This window comes from Mastacembelus armatus, chromosome 12, assembly GCF_900324485.2.
Source record: "Mastacembelus armatus chromosome 12, fMasArm1.2, whole genome shotgun sequence".
NCBI lineage: Eukaryota > Metazoa > Chordata > Actinopteri > Synbranchiformes > Mastacembelidae > Mastacembelus > Mastacembelus armatus.
In genome coordinates, this window is record NC_046644.1 from 17,594,533 (window position 1) to 17,613,803 (window position 19,271).

Genomic DNA, 19,271 nt, shown 5'->3' on the forward strand with positions numbered 1-19,271 from the left:
CAGCTCTGGGAGCCTCCTGGGACACATAGGCAGCTTCAGAAGAAAACACAGGTTCCCCCGCACTGAGCACAGTAGCACCAAGGATGATGAACACCAATGGAATTACATCTACCCTGGTATCTATCCTCACTATTTGTTTAATAATACAAGGACTATAAAATAAGAGAAAAACATTGCTTTGTTTATTTGGAATAAGACTAAGGAGGGTGAATGTATGTTACATGTTAGGAAATTGATGATGATGTTGATGAGAGAATGTGACCTTCAGCTTGTGACAATATTTGGCATTTCTAAAGGAGAATTTGTTAAGTGAGTCTTTACATTTAGCTACAGGACTAAAACTATTAATTAAACATCTCCCAGGAAGCGACTGCTTTAAATAAGGAAATAAAAGTATGTCATTAAACACCAACTTGTCTGGCAAATGAAGTATAAAAAATTAAAACTGAAAGATGAAATGAAGCTAAGGCTACTATAAATGTGGACCATGCTAACTGTCCTCTGGGTAAAGAGAAAATGGCTTGTCCTCTGAACAGATTAAATTCGCCTTATGGACCCACTAATCTCCAAAAGCCATTAGTGCATCTACCTTCAGCTGTATCTGTATTGGTTCCATTAGGTTACGTGTCATTTTATGGAAGATTTTCATCTGGAAGACATATGTGCCACTTCGTGTTTACAGTAAGCGCCCACGCCTTTTAGCTGTTCCACGCTAAAACCATGTTAATCTCTAAACATCTGTCAGGAGCTTAAATAACAAGGAGCAAATCTCAATACTTTAAATTCATTGGTTTTTCAGTATATCTTACTCTACCTGAGGAACACAGCTAATGATTGTCAAAACCTTGACAGAAGATGAGAGACACTACTTATTAGATCTGGACATGTCGATAATAATGTTCTTGTGAGGTTTATGATGATTTTAATACCAATATTTAGAAAACAACTGGGCAGTAATTCATATTAAAACATATCACCAAGAAAAACAAAGCCTCTGTAAAAATTTGACAGTCATTTTGTCCAAGTCTATCAAAACTGTAGGCTGGCACTAAAACACTGCACTAAAACTGCACATGGTTTTGACAGAAGACAGAAGAAGATACGGTGACTCCACTGCAGAAATCAGAAATCAGAATAGTAAATAAGAAATTATAATAATATAATGTGTCGGTTATTATTCACTTGTTGGACTTTGCACATTCTGTGCAGTCTAAGTAAATAAGCCAATGATCTCATCCCTACTTATACAGTTATTCATATATTTACATATATATATATTTTCATAAATGTATGAGATTGTAGTTATTTTTTATGGTAATTCTCCCTATTTGAATATTTCTCACAAAATTAACTTCTCCAAAGTATATAATTATTGTGAATATGTTTTCGCAGAATAAAACATACCACTGACTAAAACGTAAAGAAAAGCATTATAAAAGTAGCAGTATATATAAGTACAAAAGTAGTATAGTACATTATGGCAGCTGTAGAGTCAGTCTATCTCTGATTACCTATTCCTTCTCAGAGATCACTTGGGAGTTTCTTTTACAACTTCTACTTTTTGCCAGAAGCAGGAGTAAGTTTCTTTAAAAAAATGGGTCATACTGCTCACACTGAGCCAAGAACTTTTTCATTCTTAAGTTGGTACTTTATTCATAAGTTTGATACATACAAGCCCAGGTTTGGGTGTGATCTTTTATCTACAGATGGTGTACAAAATATGTCATATTCATATTACTACATAAATTAAATAGAGGATATGGGAAAAAAAAGGATGTAGCAAACAGGGTTAAAATGAAAATGCTTTAGTCAGAATTAAACAGTTCTCTTGCACCACCTATTGGCACATTGTCAAAAATACAAACCACATACAGCGTTACCAACAACAATTAATAATTATCATAACGATGAGAATAATCATCAACCAGAGGGACTTTATGGTAAAATTTATTTTGCAAGTGTTTAACTGATACATGTTTCCAGGGATTGTCTTAACACTGACGTCGTCCTTCCTCCCCAGTAACCAGGAGAGTAAATGTTTTTACTTACTCTTCACACAAACTGTACAATAAGTGAATATACTATAGCACAAGGGATACAAATGTTTAACTTGTGTACTTTTGATTAGACCCAAACTCCTTCCAGCCAAGTATGAGAAACAGGCAAAAGACAAACTGTTAGTACCAGTCAAGTGTCTTCAATGTCATACTTCAATTATGTTTTTAAAACAATATGTATCAATTCTAAAATCACATTCAGTGACTTACTTTATTCTCATTTTCATTAAAAAGTCCTTCCTCTGTGCTTCGTTTCTCCAACCCTGAACACATCAATGCTGTCACCCATGGGTGCTGCTCTGGAAGAGCCAGCTTTAGGAGAGATATACATATCATGCTCCAACACATATGAAGGCATTTCATACAATCAAATATACTCATTAAAAACAGTCAGTGAAACTGGTGTTTTACATAATATCAGCAGAAGCAATCACAGGGACTAAGGCTGATAAAACAGAAATAATAGTTGTAAAAGACCAGCTAAATCAAAATAACAACATGTGCAGCAAGATGCGTCTAAGTGGCATGAAAAGAAAAAAACGCATGGTCCCATTAAGGTCTCTGTGTGGTCCTTTCTGTTTTTGCATTTCAAACACCTTTGCTTTGCTATAAAATGGATAAACCAATGAGAAGGAATGTGCCAGAGAACAGACATGAATGGGGAATACAAAAAGATGCAGGGCCTTTTCAGTTCAACCTTCATCTTTTGTGGTATTATCTTCTAGATCCTCTTCACTGTCTAGGTCACTGTGGAGCCTCTTGGTCATGGCATTTCTGCTTCTCTCCTCCTTAGTCCCTTTCTTTAGCTGGACTGGGAACTGTTTCACTGGATATAAAAAACAGTAACAGGATCAATCTAATGCAAAACCACTGCAGTAGTTTCCAAATGTAACACAAAGGTGAGGTTGTAGGAACGTGTAACAACTGGCAGTATTTAAAGATGATGTTTATGTTTTAACTCTCACCTGCTGATGGGACAAACTGCTCTTCGGCTCTGCTGCCATTATCGCTGTGACTGGCACTAACCGTCTCTTTCTGCTCCTCGTCTGTGACAATTCTCTGTCTCGCGCTTTCGAAAACAGACTTAATGACGATTGAATCCTCATAGATCTGCAGTGGTAAACAGAGACATGCACAGACACATGCACATAGATAATCAGAACATGGGTTATTTTTCACCACTTCAAGATCCAAACTCATTTACAAGCACAATAACGATGGAGACTGAGAAAAACAATTTGCAGGTTTCAAATGAAATAATTCCTCGGGGCTCACCTGAGATCCCTCCAAGTTATAAGTCTGAGCATTGTGACACAAAAGGAAAATATCCTTTTCCAAATCGCCCACACTTCTGTACTTGTGATTACGCACACGTTCCTGTGAAGCAGAGGATCATTTTCAAGATCTTAATGTGATCAAAACAATCAGCAATTAACTATTACCTAACTAAGGGAAATATGCCTATTTACCTTAATGCCATCTGATTGAATGAATGAATCTGTTTCATCCCCCTTTGTTTGATTTTTACCACAGCAGATAACAATAACATCAGAGTGTGTTCAGTGATACCCACCCTGATCCTCCTGAAATCCACAGGCTTCCGGATCAGCTCGTAGTACTCGGGCACCTCCTTCTTAGAGGGAAGCTGCACAAAGCCTTTACTGATCTGTCGACCCAAGCTGGAAGCACAGTGTGGTAATTCATGTAATCTCAGTTTATCAGGAAACTGTTTCATGATTGGGTCAGTATATGGTTGACATATATGGAAGCCATATTCCATATATGGAACTTAACTCTTATTATCTTCAAAAAGCTCTTTTTTTTTCTTATAGCTGCAATCTGCAAATATCAAACATTGTTTTCTCACCATCACCAGTTAGACCTCCTCTTATTTCTAGATAATAAAACTTGATTGCTACTTTGATGTTGCATGTGCTGGCAGAATCACAACAAACAATCCATCAATCATTGGCCGAAGCAATTAGCCACATTATAGCAATTCAATAATTTTTCTTGCAATGTTTAAGGGTTTTTGCGTAGAATTATTAATGTATATTACAATATATTGTACAAATAATTGAGCAGCTTCACCCGTCCTTGTAGTTGATAACCATATCCACCAGTGTGTTCAGTGTTCTGGTGAGTTCAGGCGGATTTGGAGGCAGTTTTTCAGCTGGTGGGCGCCCTCGCTTCCTTTTGACCTTTTCACCAGTTTCCTGCCCAGCCGGGAGCTCTTTCTCTCCATGATGATCACCTTTACGCTTCTTCAAACTGATGTCCTCTTCCATCTCCTCCAGGGAACCGTTCACTCTTGCCTCAGGCTGCAGGAAGAGGGAGGGACGGGTGGGGACATCTAACAACCTTGAACAAACTTATAGCAGTGAAGTGGATGAAGCACTGTATGATAAAAACACATGCTGTATATATTATACACAGAAAGCCTGTCATGTTCTTCCATTGTTGGGAGAAAAGCAGAACTTTCTATTCAAAAGTCTCAATATGAATTTACTTTAACTCTTATTTTGACTTTAACAACTAACAACATATACAGTATTTGTTTTCAGAGACAGAGACCGAAAGCTGCACCGTTCAAATCTGAAAACCTCAAATTAAAGTACTAACAATCTCCATCTAATTAGCAGCACTGACAGGAGTTTAAGCATTTAGAACAGTAGCGTATGGTTTTGTATTCAAATTAAAAAGGATTTATTTATTCATTACAACAGCATCTGAAATTGTGTGGACTGGAGCGACTCAGCCGCTGTGCTGTCTCTGCAAATTTAGGACACGTTATTTTATCTGCAGGCTTTGATGTCAGACGATTATTGAGGAGGCACAGTTTTGTTTTTAAATGCACGATGAGTGTGAATACATTTGAAGAAGCCACATTCTACCAAAAGTGCATCATCTAAAAATGCAAATAATGCAATAAATATTAATTCATATTTTCCTGGTTTGCACTTGCCTTCATGCACAATAATGAGATGGAAACACGATTTTAGGTGTGTGGTGTTCGACAGTGGTGTCTCCTGCATCCTGATTTATTTTCAACCATTTAATTTTTGAATATCTGCAGCAACCACTGTATTTTTGACAAAGGCAATTAGAGGCCAGAAACATGAGTATGCATGCAGCAGCAAGAGCAGCTCTAGCAGCAGCAGCAGCCCAGCTGGAGAGAAGAGGGAGGAAATAGAGAAGGCATGCTGCCCAATCTGAACAGAATATTGATGCATCAATCATGTACAGGCTCATACCCTACACACACCAGCATCCACATCACAGAGCATGGATTTGTGAAAATGTATCTCTCAAGGACAGAGATGAAAACATGCTGAAATATCACATTGTTAAGAGGAAGAACAACATGCAGAATTATTGCAAAACAATAATCACTGTCAAGCCTCCAGAACTGATGGTTGCAAACGCTGTGATACAGTAAAAGACAAAACGCATGCCTGCACTTCCCAACCAAAAGACATGGCAGAGAAATGAGTTAGAGGAGACAACAACACTAGTGAGGCAACAATAGAAATCCTGCTCATCATCGCTCGGCTCAAATGTGGGCTTTGAAAGCCCCGCTACTCTCTCTAAGGGACTGCAATCGTTCAGCGGAATACTGGAGGGATAGAGGGTAATCCTCAAAGATGTATAACACAGCTGAGAGCTGCCTGATTGACCGTGCATGTGAGCGGGATGGTGTCAGTGTGTGCATGTGATGCTCCATGCCTGTGCCATCTCCTAACCAGCCTGCCTCTTCCCTGACTAATCTGGCAAAGATTCCCTCTCATCTGTTACAACACACCTACACCCCCCCCCCCCCCCCCTTTCCTCTCACTCACACACACACACGCGCGCACGCATGCACGCGCGCACACACACTCGCTCTCCTTCTTTGACGCGCGCGTACACACACACATACAACCTTGACACACACACACACACACACACACACGTTTTATCCATCTCTTTCTCTCTTCCCATGCGATGTAGCCTGGCTGAATCCTGAGCCTGAGAAGAAAGACATGGAGGAGGATATTTACCTGTCTGCAATCTGCAGGCTGGCTATCAGGATCGGCTGCAGCTGTGGGGGAGAGAATTAGCAAGCCAGCATAGCGGCGAGCTGCTAGTCTCTTCATCAGCTGATCACTCAGAAGCAGAGCCCAGAAGGGGGGAGAATAAAAGCGCTATGTTTTCATATACAAATCAATGGGCTGGGGGAAAATACAAATGCCATCCCCATCTCCTGTGTGCAGCTCTCCGAAGTCTTTTTCCTGACTCTGGAAGGCCCCGAGCTTGTCTCCCTCTGCATGTTTTTAATATCGACTGTTGCCAGACGTTTTTTTTCCCTCTTCCTATCCTGCTGTTAAAGTTATCGGTTCCATTTTTATGTTCTAACATTTTGCTCTTGCATTTCAGAGGGAGCGTGTCATTTTATGCCAACTGACGCAGGGATCTTAGAAACGTGAGTCCAGGCTGCAGCAACACGGGCATTCATGGTTGATAGTGAGAGCACGTTTGTATGTGCAGCTCCAGCAGGGTGATTAATGCCCAAATATTGACTCAGATTACACCTAATCCCCCTGCCAAGACAGCAAGGAAAAATATGTCTGCATAGAGAGCTGTAACAATTGCAGGAAAACAGTGGACTTTTTGTAGTTTGGGCTGCTAGTCAAACACATCTGGTTTCTCTAAATCAATTAGAGTGTTTTTCCCCCAACATGTTGTGCAAAATGCTGCTGGAAAACAGCACACAATGTTAGAACTCACACCACAGGAAATTAAGCATATGCAAGAAAACAGGACTGAAATAAAACATCCTGTTGCATGTTCTTCAAATAAGGTCAAACACATAATTGCCCAACACCGTATAATGCAGAGACCTGGCATTTACAGGACCTGAGCTGCTGAGGCTGGAATTCAGTGGAAACAGAGAAAATTGTGATGCATATGGTTTGACCAGGGAATTCACCGCAGTGTTTCCATGTCACACAGTTAAGTTGATCCCGTAGCTGCTGGCCAAGACCATTTGTCATACTTAACTTTTACAGTGTGTGCTTCTTCCTGTTATAGCCTTAGAGTAAGCTCAGCTGTGCTTTAAGCAAACAGTGTGCTATAAATGTACCTGTGTAAAACTATACGCGATTACAAATCAAACATATTTAACATTAGAACATTTAATATCACTATGTTAAAGTCTGTGGGAAAATCCTTAGTTATTATTTATTAGGAACTTAACTCAGTAATGTCAATTGCAAATTAAAGCTTAACATATGCAGCTGTGGTTTGATCACATTTGACTGACAGTGGCCTGTGGAACATAAGCAAACTAGCACGTAACTGTCACCACTGATTAAACCTGCAATAACTGACTTTTGAGCCACTTGGGGGCAGCGGAAACAAGTTGTGAACACAACACTGCCATATTGCCACCTTTTAATATAATGAACTTGGCTGTTTATACATCCAGCAGATAGAGAGACATTAGTATTCATCTGATGAATCTAAGTGCAGTATTAACCCTTTCATAGCCCAGCTCTTTGCAGAGCTGAGGGTTGACTGCAAGTGACTCTGAAAACTCTAAAATTGTGGTTGAAACTAAGCATGGTATGGTACAGGTTGATGAGTTTATTCTAAGGCTTCTATGACTCACACTAACAACTCCCTCACACTTTGTTGGCCTGTCTTTCAAGAATGCCAGAACATCCTTTATCAGATAATATTACCAGGGACAAATATCCAGCAAACATATCAACCAAAATGTTATTTGCTAAATGCAAATGTATTAAAAATAGAGCTACTGCTCTACTTGTTTTCCAACTGTTTACCTTGATCAGGTGTGTTCAGCCAATCAGACGCTCTCGAGGCCCAAGGTTGGTGACCCCTGCTTTACTGTGACACTCCAACATGTGGTCAGGTGCATCCTGTTTGTTTTAATTGGAATCCACATGCGATGAATGAAACTGAGCGTAGTTTAGAAAGGCACCTATCTGTTTATGAAAGGTGTTACAATTCCCACTGCATGTCAGGACAAAAAAAAAAAAAACAAAGAAATGAAGACTGATAAACTCTGTAGACTGCTGGTAGAAGTTGTAGTAATGCAGGAATCAGTGAAAGAGTATAAACCATTTTTAAAGATATGAGACTTCAGCAGTCCCCTGCAGAGATGAAAGAATCTCCCAGAAGAATGACTGTCAGTCAGATCGGTCAGACGGAAGCACCTTTGAGTAAGAGGGATCTTGAAGAAAACCTGCTCCAGAGTGCACATTAGCTGTGATTGTGACTGTAGTTCACTTTTCAGCATGACAGTGATGTGAAGCAAACAGCCAAGACATTACTGGAGTGGTTTCAGGACAAATCTGTGACTGTCCCTGAGTGGTGGAGTCAAAGCCAGACTTAAAACGCACAGGACCTCTGTGCAGAGAAGATCGCAGTTCACAGACCAGATCTGATGGAACATGAGAGGATCTGCCAAGAAGAATAGGAAAAACTGCTCAAATCCAGGTAGGCCAAGCTTGTAGATAACTTGACTGATGCCAAAGGGGCTTCTACAAAGTACTGAATTAAGATTTACAATAAAGTGTAAAGTAAGGGGTATGTATCCTTTCTGAAGCCACTGTATGATACACAATTTAACATGAACTCCACTGAAAAATGATAGGAGGCTGCACTGGATCTTAGAGCAAAAAGAAACACATGCTGTGGAGCAGAAAATTAGACCACTATTAAGCTGCTGGAAAACTAAAATACACACAAGGACAGACTGTACAACATCCAGGCTTGAAATAATAAATCATTATCCAGCAAATTAATCATTAGCCACTAGACATCAAGAACATACAATCCACAGTACTATAAACAGTACTATAAACAGGAGTATTGTGGCCACTGAAACAACATTTGTTGATGGTATGTCTGGTTTTGGTGCACAAGGGGATTAATCTGCATAACTGCATATTTTACTGGCATGCCAGTTTCGTGAAATTTATTGTTTCAAAAAAAAGAAAAAAAGAGAAACAAATGGAGCTCTCATTTTGTTCTGCTTTTGAAGATGGTTTTTGTGGGTCGTAAGGTGTAGGGAAGTTTCTGTTTAAATAATAGGCCAATGTGAAGTGACTGGATTAGCGGTGAAATAGAGGTATCATTTCAGTATTATGATCCCAAGAACCACTTGCTCAAAACTGCTGACTGTTGCTATGGCAACAGCAAATTTTGATGGTGGACCTTGTATATCATTGCATTTTATTGCTCTTGCAGGGAAATGGCTCAGAGTGCTCTCAGTTACAGATGCACAAACTCGCAGTAATGGGACAGTGACATGTTAGGAGGGAGGGTGGCGGCAGATCACTGTGGAGAATGACAGCATCGTTTGATATATTTCACCCATTTTTGTGTGTGTGTGTGTGTGTGTGTGTGTGTGCGTGTGTGTGTGTGTGCGTGTGTGTGTGTGTGCGTGTGTGTGTGTGTGTGTGTGTGTGTGTGTGTGTGTAAGCTTTGTCTTCAAACTCTACTTTTAAAAGCTGTGCAGATTGGTAAAATGTAAATCATGCAGGGAGACACGGAAAACAACAGCACAGGGACAGACGGACAACCCACTGTGCCGCTTCATTCATAACAGCAAGAAACTATAGGAAGGTAGAGGTTAATCTGGTACATGATTCATAGCTTATATAAAACTGAGCTTCACTGTTGATTTGCAGTGGTGCAAATATGGACCAAGCTAAGAATACTTTGATCCTTGAAGTAGATTGTGATTTGTGGTGTCAGATCACAAGACGAGCTAACAATAAACCAGCCATTTATAGCAGCCTTCTGGAAAGGTATTAAAATTTAATGCATCTTGCTGCATCTTCCTTATGAAATAGTCAATAAAAGATAAGTGAAATAAATGAATAGTTAAACAAGTGAGGAAGGAAGAAACATAGAGGACAATATGTCCTGAGATGGAAAAGGTGAGAGGGCTGAGTAGTTTCTGTCTTTCAGGTGAACAGAGAGCCAGGTGTGAAGAAATTAATGAATGTGGTGCCAGACAGGAACATGGGGAAAGAAGTGTTGATGGCTCAGTGAAGGTTCAGCTGGTTGAGTTACTTAATTAGTGACTAACGTGACAAAACATTCACCCCAGAAACCTGCTGAAATTCAAATGTGGTGAATGTAGGAAAAAAAAGGGCTTCGTCATAGCTTTTACACACGTATCCAAACTTTTTGGGAGGTGTCTTTCTGCATTTGGTCAGGAGTCAGTAGTAGAGAGGGATATAGTGCAGACACAAACTCAGTTAAACTCTAACCCAGTGCAGAACAATACAAATCATTGTTTTGCATTAGTTTTATTAATTTGCCTTCATGAAATGGATAATAATAATGTGCAACAGTAAATATATGTAATGGTAATTATGGGACAGAGCATTGCAGTCAATGATGAGCTATGACTTGAAAGAGGAATTAAACATTTGGCTGTTCAGTCTTTGTCAGTGTCAAAACTATACAGACGCCTCTTAAAGGAGTAGCTCAACATTTTGCCAATAGTTGCATGCAAAGACGAATTCCATCCATATGCATGTCTATTAAAGATCAAGCCTGCAACCAATTATATTAGCAATTATATTAGCTTAGCATGAAGAGTAGAAACAGTGGGAAACAGCTGGTCTGCCTCTGACATCATCCTAACTCAAACTTTGTTTCTTGTATTTGTATGAATTTATATTTAAAAAAAACTTTTACATATTAACTCATATCTTTAAATGTTTCTCTATTGTGGAACTTATGCAATAATTATAAAATACTGGAATTGTGTTATCATTATATATTCATATTAGTTATAGAAATAATGAATAATTAAGAATCACTGGTGATAATATGTAATAGATGCCTGCAGATATATTGAATATTACAGTACACTGTGACCATAATGTAGAAATATACTCTGCCATGCATATATATTACCTACTGAGTACACTTTGCTATGCAATGACCCTTTTGCTTTGGGGACTTTAATACAGAATCAGCTCGTAAATAAGATTCATGAAGCATCCATTCAGGCTTTGGGACATCTCCTCATTCAAAGATATTTCTAGTATCAGAGGAGGAGAGAGACTTGGCGCTGTGACGAGCCACTGCCTGTTAGAATAGAACACAAACAAACATAATAAAAGGTTACATTTATTTTTTTTTAAAAACCTGCATATATATATTAAGTTTAAGTGTTAAAAAAACATACTCCTGTCTGTCCTTTGGCGAAGTTGGCATGAGCATAAAGGAGCACTGCAATATCATGATGTCCTGCCTCCAATGCAATGGACAGGGCTGTGCTTTCATCCTGTAAACATGCAAAGAAAAGTGTTGATGTGAGAAAAGCATAAAGCATGTGTTTAATTCTATACAGCATTGAACCCCTTTATTTCTCTGACTGTGACTGTCATACACTGTCAGTCAGGGCGGCGTCACAGTCTGTCTGTGCCAGCAGTAGTTTAACGATGTCAGCATGGCCATGTTCGCTCGCACACATCAGTGCTGTGGAGCCCTCATCATCCTGGAGATTGACCTCTGCGCCCTGCGCCAGGAGCGCCTGCACCATGTCCATCCTGCCGTGGCTCACAGCCAGCATCAGAGCTGTCTGACCGGCCTAGACAGCACAAGGCAGTTCAAACACAAGAAACAGGGTTATTGATGCTGAGTCTATGCGTTTCAAACACTTCAAATTCCAGTTAATTGCCGGCATAACTTCAGGTCTTTTCGTCAATGCACAGGTCAAACGAAAATACAAAAATGGAACACTTCTTAAAAGAAAACCTGCAATTTGGAACGTTTCTAATAATAAATGAATAGATAGAGCCTATGAATGTAAATTCATTTTGGAATTTTTTCCCCAAATTCTTCATTTTTCCAAATCATTAGGAAATGACAGATGTATAAAAGAAAGGATTAGCAAAATTACATACATCACATTGATGTGACTGATGACTACTAATGTAGTAAACCAACATCAATGTATAAAATGAAAGAAGCATCAACAACAAGCAGTATGGAGCCAGTTTAGACAAACAGAGTCTGACAGGCTGACCCTGCAGCCATTACCTGAGAACAGACTGACCTGGCTGGCCTTGGTATTGACGTCCCCTTTTGTAAAGAGCTGCTTCACCACTCTCATGTCCTCTGGAGTTTCCACAGCTGCAAGTGCAGCCAGCATGATGGGCGTGTAACCTGCTTTGTTCTGTTGATTAACTTTACACACCTCTGCAGGATGATGGTCAATTGGCCCCAGTGGAAAACACAAGACCGCAAAGAAAAAAAAAATTTTTATACCAGTATTTATTGGTGATACTTGCACTGACTGTTCCACATTTAATACTATGAAAAACATCTGTGCAAAATTGGCCTTTTCAAAGTAAAGTACATCAAAGGTCACTTGTATAAACCGGTGTATACTCACAAAGATGGAAAAATGTCAGGACTCCCAAGAGATGCTTTAATTATATAACAGCAATGATGGAAAATTCCCTTTAACTTTGCCCAAAGTGTCCTCAGATAACTGTGGTTTCTGTGTAATTAAAAGCCCTCAGTACTTCCAGTGTGCTGAAATTTCACATATTTGCTGAAACACTCACTCGTGCATAATGTTAAGTATCAAACTACACTGGCTCAGTCTTACAAATGGTGTCCATTTTCTAATGGTCAGATAAAGAATGCCCTGAAGTTCTGGATGCATTTCAGCACTGGTTTCTGTTTGGCACATGTCCTCGTTTTAAAACAACATAATGAAAAGCCTTTAGTCATGCTTCTTCCACCGCAACATTGCAAAAATAACAGTCTTGATAAATTTATGTCATACAATTTTTTTTTGTTGATTATATTCTTCTATTCCACATGGCCTTAGACCAACCAGAGGGAGACCTTCAGAGAGGGAGGGTGCTGAGAGCACCCTTCTCAACATCGCAGGAATCTTTCAGATAAAGGTAAGAAAGCATGGTAACACCTCCTCCATTAGGATGGCTTTTCAGTGTTTTTCTGCTCAAGCTTTATTGATTAGTGTTTTAAATGACTACTCCTGACTTTTATTCCGAACGTTTGTTTCCTGTGCACACTGGAGAAAAGGTTGGAACTATTCATTATACATGTGAAAGTGGATTTTTAAACTACATCTTCCTTGAATTAGCAAACTGAATAAAGCATTTTAACAATTATTTTGATGAACAAAAATATGCAATTCTGCTTTTAGATGCTTCAAATTAATCTTTCTCATTAAGACATGAGAAAAATACCTATTTATACTACAAATACTACTTCTATAATACTGTTTTCTTTTTTATTGTTGTGGCATTCCATTGAAAGAAATACTGTGGCAGTTTCTGAACTGAGGAAGCAGAATCACTTTTCTGTAACCTTTTTTATTTTGCTCTAAAAACAAACTAATGAAATCAAACTTATTCTCTTCAGTTAAGAAAATTAGAATTGTTACAAATACACAGTGACTGAGTATTGTTGTACCTGCATCAAGTAATTTCTTGACGATGCCAAAGTTGGAGTGGGACACACTGTAGTGCAGAGCTGTGTTTCCGTTGCTGTCAGTCATATTAACTACACATTGCAACACTGAGGGTGAAATGAGCTGCAATGCTGACAAGTAGTCATCCACAGTGTGAGGAGTAGCTGACTTGTGACTGGACACTGAGAACCACTCTTGCTGGAGAGTTTCTAGACAGTCATGCTGCAAGAGGCAAAAGAATACAAAACACCCATAGATCTGTGGTTTTTATGTGTGCTCATAAATGCCGTGCAAGTTGCCATAATTCAAAGTGAATACAGCAAATTGTACTTTGACTTGATAGGAACATTTTGTAATTGCAGGGATGTGGCTGAAAGAACAAAAAACCATAAAGCAACAAGTCATAATAAGAATCTCCAAAACAAAATCATAAAGGGAGAAGCTTAGCAATCTTAATTTCATCAGCAAAAACTATGGAGCACATTGAGAATTTTGTTAGTCATGTTTTTTTCCCAAAATATCATTTGCCTTTTAAATTTACTACTTTTATTGAGCTCCCTATCTCCCCAGCTGTTAACCACATCACTGTAAATGCGCGGAGGCTCATTCTCTTGAACACACCCCGCATGTCTCCACACCCATGCAAAACATGCATACATACACAGACATATACAAACAATGACTTCCAGTGGCTTTCACACTTAATATAGCAAACAAAACATACCAAGTCCCTGCAGGATAAAGCTGTGTCATCACTCAGATGCTTCTTTAAGGCTTGGCAAGCAGAAAACATCTTTTCACTTAATTTACACCTGAAAGGAATAAAATGCTACAGGTTTCTGGGTATGGGTTCAGGCCTCTTAAAGGTTAGACAGTACAATACCAAGACTGGTGCTTTTGAATGCACAAATTTTAGCCAACTGAACAGTTATATTGCCTTGAAGCTCTTAAGACAACTACATTACCTCTGTTTTGCAGACCCTTTGGAGCCACCTTTGCCCTTTTTTACTTGCATCGCATCTGGAGAAGTGTCCTTTGGTTTTGTGTTCCTTCTGCTTTCCTTGTCCTCAGAATTAACCTTCTCACTGACTGTGAGATCAAGTGATGACACAGGGTCCAATCTAAGGACAAAACACAGGAGTTTAACACACTGCAACTATGTAGACATGCCTCTTCAATCATAGTTGAAGTACAATATTAGTTTAGGCTGTAGATATCTACCCTGCGGTCACCCTCATAAACTTCATGCTTTTCCTGTTGCTGCTACAGCCTTGGCCACCATTCTGTTTCTTCGTTACAGACTGCAGCACACCAGTATTAGTTGACCTGTCTAGAAACAATGATTGAACAACACAGCACTTAATTTATCAGCCTGGCATCTACACTCTGTTTTAATAAATGCAGTGTAAATAAAAAAACAGGTCAATCCAGCGAGGATACTGTATATTCATTATGCCTTATGTTTTCTTACAAATCCGAAGGTCTCATTTTAAAGAGAAAACATTCTCTGACACAAGTTCCTCCTACGAAGCTGTTCAATTTTAGCCTTTCAGCCACAAACTGCTATGTGGTATGAGGCGCCCTCCAAAACCAGATATCATTCCAAACATTGCAAGTGTATCCCTCAGAAAGTCAACTTGCCAAACCAAAGGCAGCCACTTCCTCTAAACTTATAAGTTGAAAATGAGACTGCAGCTGTCTGAAAAAGGAATATTTTTAAACTACACTTCTTTCACACAGACGATATTGTTATTCACCTAATGCTTAATGAGTTTCCAATGAAGATTAGCTTGGAAAGTATCTGAGGTTATACCACACTGGCACACAGGCATGTTTACCTCGCGAATCAGAGGATGTGTGTTGCTCTAGCATTTGTATCATTCTTTTCACCTCGGATTCATTACCGCCCTGTCGACAGATCCCTGGCTTTGCTTGGTCACCTGAAAGTAGAGATGTGGAGTGAAACAGTGAAAGTACAAACATGACATTCCAGATTTTATTTAATCTTAAAGGTATCTAGTGGAGCTTTTGATCACTAGTGGTGCTATAGAGTAATGGTACTAATGCTGAACCTTGGTTCCATGCTATTCCATTGACCATCAACAGGCAGATACCAGGTGCCAAGAACTGTTTCAATGTACCAACAAAAAATGTGGAAAAAAGAGAGACAGATGTGCAGTAAACACTACAGGTGGTGAAATGTTTTTTCTTAAATCAGCTTTGCAAATGTTGCTTGAGGAAATACATTTAACATATTTGCTAAGTCTAAAATGATTCACATAGCACTTTTTGGTTGATATATGCTAAACATGAATACATGTTTAGAAGGAACCTCCACAGGATACCTGGAAAGGTCCCTACAGTGCTACCTGGTACTTGAGAATGTAAACAATAGACTTCTGTTCCTCCTGGTGCTGCAGCTTTGTTGTTGCAGGATATCTTAGAGCTGTTATTACCTTGGCTGCTGTTCTGCCCAGTGTAGTCCTCTGTGAGCAGGTCTCCATGTTCTCTAAGGAGTCTCTGCAGCTTCTGTATGTAATGGTTTAGCTCAGAATCCCACTGGGACTGTGCTGACTGCTGGGAACTCTGGCCTGGTGTACAGGAGGAAGCTGACAAATCCCGTATCTTGCCCTCCCCTACACCAATGCTCCTTGTCTTCATGGGGTCTGGCAAATGGGATGGTCCAGAGGCCATATTTCGGGTCTTCAGGCCAATCAGGAAATTCTCATTAATGTTTGTGAAGCCCACACCAGTGTCTTTGGTTACCTTGGTTACAACCCTTGGTTTTTGTTTCATGGCATTTTCTAACATATTTGCAGTCCCTACACCAATTGTGCGAGTCTCTGGGGTGCATCTGTTTCCTACAGACACAGTGCTAGTAACAGTCCGAGTAGTGTTGGTGTGCTTGTCGTGGGTATTGAGGAGAGTATTAGTGCTGGAGTCGGTGTTGAAGGCATGCCTGGTGTTTGTAAAGCGAGACACTGAACTGGTTTCAGTGTTGATCCGCTGTGATGCTGTTTGGGGTGACGCCATGATTCCCACTTCAACCCCTCTGACTGGTTCTGTGGCCATACCTTGAGAGACCACTTCCTTTGCCTCACAGATGATCACATCAACAGAACAGTCTCCACAAGCCACTGAACGATACTTAATCTTTCCTTTCTTAGGTCCTAGATTTTCCATAGGTACCTCTGTGTTGGTTTGTGCATCACATAATGTCAGCTCTGTCCCTACTCCTTGTGTGTTTGTAAAAACATGCTCCCCTACACCATTTTCCATGGTTTCTACTCGCTCTCTGATGTCCCAGTGGCTCATTGGTACATCTGATCCTGTGCAGACACTCTTAAGCTCAGGCCCACAACATGTTACTCCTACAGTCTTGACCTGCGTCGCTTCTCCTGTGCTTGCATCTCGGACCTCTATGTGCTTACCAACTCCCTGGTTTATGGTGCTAGGCCTTGCCTCAGTGGCTGTGCTTGCAGTGGATGGCTTAGCAAGAGAAGCTTTATCAGCTCGATTCCTAGCTCCTGCAGCCTGAAGCTCCAGTTTCAAACGGCTCATCTCTGTCTGGAGAGCCGATTCTTTCAGTTTTGCTTCCAAATGACAAATTTTCTCCTTCAGGGCACCAATGATTAGATGTTGGGATTCAAGCTCTGTTTCCCGTTCACTGTAAATTCCAAGATTAAGTTCAGATACTTCTGTTGCAATAGACCTCTTCTCTACCTGATCATTGTACACAGATTTGGTATTTATATCTTTACCAGTTCCAACTGACACTGATTTAATGGCTTTGTCTTGCAGAGAGCTGGGTCCTTTTCCATGACCTGCTTGCAAATATCCTCCCTTGATGTTTTTTTCCAATGTCTGCATCTGTGTAGTCAGTGTCCTGAACTCCCTGAGGTCACTTCTGCCACTTTTCACCTTACTCTTAAGTGCTTCATCAATATTTACCTTGTTCTCAATGTCACATCTTTCTTTGGTACGTACTGTCCTCCTGATAACATCATTCATGTCCTCGTGGTCACTCTGGTTCTTGAGCTGAGAGACTAGTTGTCTCTTTTCCTCCTGAAGAACTGAGATTTTTACCTGGAGGATAGGGATGATTTTCACTTGCTCCTCCAGCTCCTTCAGCCTCTGCAGAGCTACTACCATCTGGTCACGGACATGTTGCAGGTGCATGGAGCCAGGACTTGTAACTGGGGTGGTTCTACCAGAACTCTGTGGACTCAACCTAAGACAGCCAGTGCTACCTCTATTGCCCAGGGACGCACTTAGGTGAACATGCATATCACCCCCTGTGCCAGTAGGCTTGTTCCCATTGTTGTTCTGATTATATGCACCCACGCCAGTGAAGGGAGAGAGTGTCTCTGTGGAGCTCACCCCTCCAAAGCTTGCCAGTCGCCGACGGGGATGGGGCTGAGGTGGAGGCTGGTTTGTTATCTCCTGATCCAAGTATTTATGGGTGTCCACGTTAGTCTTTTCCACCAGGGGGCTTTGTCTTTGTAAAGCCAGAGATCTTGTAGCAGGCTGAGGCTTTGACTCATTTATTATCTGAGACGTTGTTGGTGCCTCATTCATTGAAGGCTTGTTATCTGAGGATGAACCATGTGGTGGAGGAAGAGGAGGTCGACCTCTGGTTGTTGAAGACATGCCCAGTAGTCTTGTACCATCACTGCTAGATGTTAACAAAGATTCTGCAGAATGCCACAGGCTGGAAGAAATGCCACTCTGTTTTTTTTCCACATTATTGATGGCCACTTTGGGCCTCCGCTTAAGGCTTAACCGCTTAATGGTGGAGCCGTATTGGAAACTGTCCGTACACCTGAGGTAGTCCACGTGTGGCTGATGACTGTAGTCAGTCCCCAGGTAATGAGGAACACACCCGCCTGTGCTTTCACCTGTTACACCAGCAGAGGAAAAAATACTTCAGTCTGTGGGATGGAAAGTGAAATTTCTAAAACGGATACAAAATATCATTGGCAAAACAGACAATATTCTATGGAAAATATAATCTTCTGCTTTTTACTATATAATTTCTCTCCTTAGTCCCCCCCCCCCCCCCCCCCCCCCCCCCTTACCTTAGTTTTGTATCCTCATCAGCGACTATTTCTATCTGAGCCCAAAGTCTGTCTGTCACCCCAAAAAGCTTTTGACTATAATCTCTCAGAGCCTGTCCCTTAAGAAGAGGAGGGACAGAGGAGGGACAGTAGAGGATTTACCAACTGTGTAGTCACTGTTTTCAGTAGTCACTTCTCTCTAAATGGTATGTCTCTCTACATAGTCTGAACCTACTATATAATTACCCTGCAACTCTCCCTCTAAATGCCCAACCATACTCTTGGCAGGTTCTCTCAGCCACAGACATCTTACAAGAGTTTCAGCCATTGAATAAACAAAACAGTAACTGAAATCTTTTTTTATTTAACAAAGACTCAACACAAATGCATTTATAATTCATGAAACAGCTATGACTATATATTTGAATAGAAAATGCTGAACACTTTAAAATGATGATGTCCTTTTGTAGTTTTTTTTTTCTTTTTAACAGTTCCATTTTACACCTGTATACATTTTGTGCATTACACATAGATAAAATTACTAAATATGTACAAAGTAATGAAAACAATGGCATTTGTTATTAGTATAATAAAGGTAATGGTTACCTGGCACATTTCTCAAGATGTAACTGTCCTGAGTCCTGAATGTTTCAAGAAGTATCACAAAAGGAGAGCTGA

At 40.2% G+C, this 19,271-nt stretch overlaps 2 protein-coding genes across 2 annotated transcripts; both read right to left on the bottom strand.

The window, feature by feature from the left end:
- Positions 1–2,540: 2,540 nt before the first annotated feature.
- Positions 2,541–6,365, bottom strand: LOC113124855 (probable global transcription activator SNF2L2). The gene is made up of 6 exons (XM_026297992.1): positions 6,098–6,365; positions 4,149–4,378; positions 3,631–3,736; positions 3,333–3,434; positions 3,023–3,167; positions 2,541–2,883 (listed from the first exon to the last, which is right to left on the bottom strand). Exons 1-6 carry the CDS (start codon positions 6,191–6,193, stop codon positions 2,750–2,752), a joined length of 813 nt encoding a protein of 270 aa, XP_026153777.1. The 5' UTR covers positions 6,194–6,365; the 3' UTR covers positions 2,541–2,749.
- A 4,000-nt stretch (positions 6,366–10,365) lies between these two features.
- Positions 10,366–18,685, bottom strand: LOC113124150 (KN motif and ankyrin repeat domain-containing protein 1-like). Its single transcript, XM_026296621.2, has 11 exons — positions 18,615–18,685; positions 15,993–18,434; positions 15,375–15,476; positions 14,758–14,866; positions 14,502–14,657; positions 14,261–14,348; positions 13,539–13,758; positions 12,145–12,287; positions 11,476–11,676; positions 11,272–11,370; positions 10,366–11,171 (listed from the first exon to the last, which is right to left on the bottom strand). The coding sequence occupies exons 2-11, from the start codon at positions 18,184–18,186 to the stop codon at positions 11,109–11,111; spliced, it is 3,375 nt and encodes a 1,124-aa protein (XP_026152406.1). The 5' UTR covers positions 18,187–18,434; positions 18,615–18,685; the 3' UTR covers positions 10,366–11,108.
- Between the last annotated feature and the right edge of the window lie 586 nt (positions 18,686–19,271).